This window comes from Notothenia coriiceps, unplaced genomic scaffold (assembly GCF_000735185.1).
Source record: "Notothenia coriiceps isolate Sejong01 unplaced genomic scaffold, NC01 NC01_scaffold00000339, whole genome shotgun sequence".
Classification (NCBI taxonomy): Eukaryota; Metazoa; Chordata; class Actinopteri; order Perciformes; family Nototheniidae; genus Notothenia; species Notothenia coriiceps.
The window spans coordinates 3,301,786-3,306,704 of record NW_011333040.1 but is presented as its reverse complement, the minus strand read 5'-3'; the positions used below and the strand labels follow the sequence as shown (position 1 = coordinate 3,306,704).

General features: G+C 40.9%; 1 protein-coding gene across 1 annotated transcript; it reads right to left on the bottom strand.

Annotated features, from left to right (window-relative positions):
- Positions 1 to 664: 664 nt before the first annotated feature.
- Positions 665 to 4,506, bottom strand: LOC104950129 (vacuolar protein sorting-associated protein 8 homolog). The gene is made up of 8 exons (XM_010776609.1): positions 3,846 to 4,506; positions 3,570 to 3,659; positions 2,950 to 3,001; positions 2,806 to 2,848; positions 2,349 to 2,421; positions 1,993 to 2,112; positions 1,668 to 1,684; positions 665 to 749 (listed from the first exon to the last, which is right to left on the bottom strand). The coding sequence occupies exons 1-8, from the start codon at positions 4,059 to 4,061 to the stop codon at positions 665 to 667; spliced, it is 696 nt and encodes a 231-aa protein (XP_010774911.1). The 5' UTR covers positions 4,062 to 4,506.
- Between the last annotated feature and the right edge of the window lie 413 nt (positions 4,507 to 4,919).

The following is a 4,919-nucleotide window of genomic DNA, read 5'->3' as shown; positions in this document are numbered from 1 at the left end:
TGCCGTGCCGCTCTAGCTTTTTACCAGCATATTCTTTTACAATGTTGGCCTGCTTTTTGCCGCACACTGATTTTTGATTATCTCCCAGAGGAATCCAAGGCCCTTCTCCACACTCCCAAGGCCAGCCAGGCCTCTCTACCCACCCTGGAACAACTGTTTCCCACTGCCCGCCATACCGCCAACCTTCCACTCCCAGCCTCCCCTTTTCATAATAAGACAAATGTTACTTTCACCAGCCTGATTCCGTGTCATCCTTTTACATGTGTTAATAGCTCACAATTCCAATGCTAAGTAAACTATCATAAATCATTCGCGGCCGCGGGGGAACTAATGACCACCAGTGGTCAGTCCACTTACTAGACCTCAGAAAACGCCATCTGTTACGCATAATCAGCAATTGGCGCAGATTTAAAAAAAGCGCATATTTATCAATAAGGCCACAATAATCCATGCATTTTTCCACACAAAGTTGAGAAAGAAAAAAGTTAACTCGTCTTGACGTGACGTCATCAGCTCGCGCATCACAGAATGTAAACAACACTGTAGTAGAGCTCATTTACAACGAACATTTCTACCTAAAAGACGCAAAAGTGGGGGAAAACTATTATGCCGTGCAACTGTGTGTTGCAGCATAAGAGAAAATGACGGTGGCGACCCACTTGATTCATTCACCATTCGAAATGCTTTCTGCTGCTGGGAAAGAAGATTCAATCACGTTCACGAGGTCACGCTCAAACCCTTTGGAGGGCCTACAAAAAGGAACAAAAAAAAACGAAGTGAGTAGCCTACAAGATTTAAGGGTCAGATAACGAACGAGTAAATGAAAAGATGGGGGCGAGAAGTGTGTGTGGTGTGTGGGGGGGGGGGGTGGTGTGTGGTTTGAGATTAAAATAGCCCAATTGCTTTTAACAATAAATAAAACATTGATTGTGTTTAATTGAATAAGTAAAGGGTTTAACGTTAGTGCAGGTTGTGATGTGAGAGAGAATAAATAAGAACAGCCCCCCAAAAAATTTATTTAAAAAAATTGTTTATTCTTTTCCCCCGCATAATCTTAGCAACTTTCCGTATATTTACTAACTTCCCGCAATTTCACCGCATAAAATCCCATAAAACCCCGCATGTTTAATCGCATAATCAGGATTTTAGCCCCATAATCAAGGAATTTAGCCCGCATAATCAAGGTTTTTGCCCGGTTTTTCTGGAGGGTCTAACTTACCCAGGAAATTTTGAGTTGAACAATTACAGGAATATTATGTCTTTATGTTCAAATAATGGTAAACATATTTTAAGTAAATGGTTACCCCGCGTAGGAACATTTCATAATTTCTTTAACATAAACCATGTTATCCTTCCTCTAAAATAATAACATTCTGGCAACAATAAAAAATCTACTTGCATCTGAAAAATGTTTTAAGAACAGTAGGGCATAATGTTTCTACTGTTACAAAAACATTTTAAGAATGTTATTAGAGACACGTTATCAAAAAAAAAACACCTTTCAGAAAAGAACACTTCCGGGAACACAAAATAAAAGCTTCCTGGGACAGGAACATATACAGTAGGCATAAAATATCTAACATGGGGGGTGTTTCAAAAACATTTAATAAGAGGTTATCACCACAAATATTAGAATGTTTTTAGAAAAGAACAAAAAGTTATCCTACCTTTCAGAAGAAACATTCTGGGTAACACAACAACACACGCTGAAAACGGTTTTTAAGAATAGGAGGGCATAAAATTTCCTAACAATGTTATCACCAAACATTTTAAGAATGTTTTTAGAGAATGTTATCCTACCTTTCAGACGAACGTTCTGGGAACCAAACAAAAACTTCCCGCTGAAAACCTTCCTAGAACAATGACTGTAACATTCTCAGAATGTTTTTAGAACCAAACATTTCTAGCTGGGAAGTTATCAGTTCCCAATCAACATGCTAAACATACATTTATCAGCATGACAACGGTTAATACGATGTGAAGGAACCTCACCATTGCGAGGACATTGAGGAACTCCCGGGTATCAAAGTGGAGGAGAGTACGTATAAAAGGAAAGAGCTCCTCCTTTTCTAACGAGTCGCCTGAATGCCGACGGATAAGAAACTCAAACACCTGACACAGAAAACACACAAACACACAAACCATCATTAGCACACAAGAATATAAAAAGGTGTGTTTGTGTTGACAATAGTAACCTGATCAGCAGTCTATAAACACCAGGATAGCTCATCGACTTAACAAATGAGACACATGGAGCCAATTAATGAATAAAAAGCCTTTCTAAAAGTGACGGGCCATCTAAAAGTATGTGGAAATCAAGTAAAATCATACACACACAAACGACATACCTGGTTCTTGACTTGAACCACCAGGTCTTCAGGGATGTCTCCTAGTGGATACGCCCTGCCTGCAAGACAGCAGCTACAAACACACACATTTTTATATACAGTGTGTATTAACAGTGTTTAGGATTTTAACACAGTGCATGCTTCATGATATATGTGTGCAGTACATACATTGTATTGTGTTTATAAAGGAGTAGAACCCCTGTATACCGTACACTCTTCCCCTTTTATGTCTTTCATGTTCACCCTATAATTAGAGCATTAACCTCAGGTTCACAAGCCAAATCCCTACAGTATTGCCCATATTATGCATGTTATTAGCACCTCTAGAGTTTAGTGACACCTCTCATAATCACATTAAATGTGTGACTCCTCTTGACAGTGACCATGTGGTAGCAGCTGTAGGCAAATCTTGGCTATAATGTATAGCAGAGTCTGATAAACGGAGGCATTAACATACCTGATATACACCAACAGTTTGTTTCCCATCACCACTTCCTCATCTGTGCAAAAAGAAAAAATGCAAAGAAGTATAATAAAAACTATGGAGATTCTTCAAATAATTGGTGCAATGAACTCTGGGATGTGTGGTTTACAGCCTTACCTGTGAGGCCCCTCCCCTCTGTAAGTGGTGGGCCAATCACTGCAAAAAGTTTCTGAAACACAAACAAGAAGTTGACAACATAGAGGGGTATTTGAAGATGTAATATTTAATCAGTCATTGCTCAAGACCTGATTTAAAGTTACAATAAAAGGATTCATTTGCTGACAAGGAATACAGATGACCATAAACTGATTTCTTCTTTACACAAACTGAATATTTACTTTTCCACCAATCAAACAGAAACAGAGGAGCTGTGATTGTGTACCTATTGTTTTCAAAGACACCCTCACGGGGTATATTTATCTGCATTGACCTCTATATATTTTGTATCAACAGCGGCCCATCTGACCTGACCTCTATATTTCAAACATTCAACTAGTTTTGAAATGTCTTGATATGACCAATACTTTACAAATCTAATATTGGAACCTGGACTAAGGGCCCCAAACAGCTTACCTCAGCAAGAATAGGTCGAGAAGAGAAACTAGATTATACTTTGTTTACAAATTGCCATTTAAGTCCAACTGAAATCAGACTCATCCTATGGATTCAGAGACATCCTTTGAAAACATTTGCATTAACTGTGACCTGAAGGATCTACCTTCTGGTGGAGTACTTACCTCCATAGGGGTTATGTAGTCATTCATTCCGCTGTTGAAGACGTAGAGCATTGCATCATAGAGCTGGTTCTCCCAACACACTTGAACCACCTACAAACACACAGAAACACAAACCCAGAAGACGTATTGAAAATGATACGAGTGGAAATGAAAGAATAAACCAGCAGTTTTTTGCAACTCATCACAGATTGGTTTAATGGCAGCTGCTGATGGCTGTGTAGGGCATTTTTTATTCCCCATTATGTCCTTACTGAATATATATACACAAACACACACCTGCTGTATGTCCAGGCTGGTCACATCCAGATGGACAATGCATCTCTCCAGGCTGTCCATCATACCGTTGCCATGGTAATGGGCCAGGAGGTCCCTCATGATGGGTGTGGTGAGGTGACCCAGGCGGTCGGCAACGATGTACGACTCGAGGGCCTCCAGGAAGACTCCCTTAGAAACGGAGTTTTCCAGCAGCCGGTCGTACAGCTGGTTGAACATCAGGTCTCTGCACACGGGAAACACTTTTACTTCTGCTCTGTTTTAAATCACACCGGCATGTTGTATGTACTCACTAAGAGCTCACAGATCCAGTTATATTTAATAGTCCAGTTACTAGATTTGATTCAATTTTATTGAAGAGCTACATACATGTGTTCACAGCTTAAGATGCCACTGCTTTAAATGGGCCCTCTTCTGCTCATCTTCAGGGTCATATCAGTATTTAGTGTCTCTACTGGGACATGTCTCCATGCTTTAATGTTCAAAAAGCTCTTTATTTTTCTCATAATGTGCTGCAGCACCTCTTTTCACCCTCTGATTGACACCGTCGACCATGACATTCTACTCCATCGTCTTCGTTCTACAATTGGACTCTCTGACTCTGCCCTAAACTGGTTCACCTCCTATCTCACCGGGAGGACTGAGCACGTCACCTTGGGAGCGGCAAAATCAAAAACACACTGTGACCTGCGGTGTCCCCCAAGGATCAATCCTCGGCCCCACCCTTTTCACCATATACATGTCCCCCCTTGGTCGTGTCATCAGCCGGCATGGAATATCGTTCCATTGCTATGCTGATGATACACAGCTCTACATCAGAGCAAACCCAACCACCTCTGCCATCATCCACAATAACCACATGCCTGGAGGAAGCACAACTTCCTTCAGTTAAACAGCTCCAAGACTGAAGCCATTCTTGTTGGCACTCCACATCAGGTCTGTTCATCCTCCATCACCAACATTACCTTCTCCGGTCAGAACATTCCACTCTCATCAACTGATACCAATCTGGGTGTTAAAATGGACCCTCACCTGACCTTTGAGGCCCACATCAAACAAATATGCAAGACCTCCTTC

Bases quoted from the DNA above. Each gene is read 5' to 3' on its own strand.
- LOC104950129 (XM_010776609.1), bottom strand. From the start codon at position 4,061: ATGTTCAACCAGCTGTACGACCGGCTGCTGGAAAACTCCGTTTCTAAG. The intron at 2,849-2,949 runs GTAAGGCTGTAA...CTTTTTGCACAG, and splicing joins AGAGGGGAGGGGCCTCACAG to ATGAGGAAGTGGTGATGGGA. The intron at 2,113-2,348 runs GTATGTCGTTTG...TTTCTGTGTCAG, and splicing joins TGGTTCAAGTCAAGAACCAG to GTGTTTGAGTTTCTTATCCG.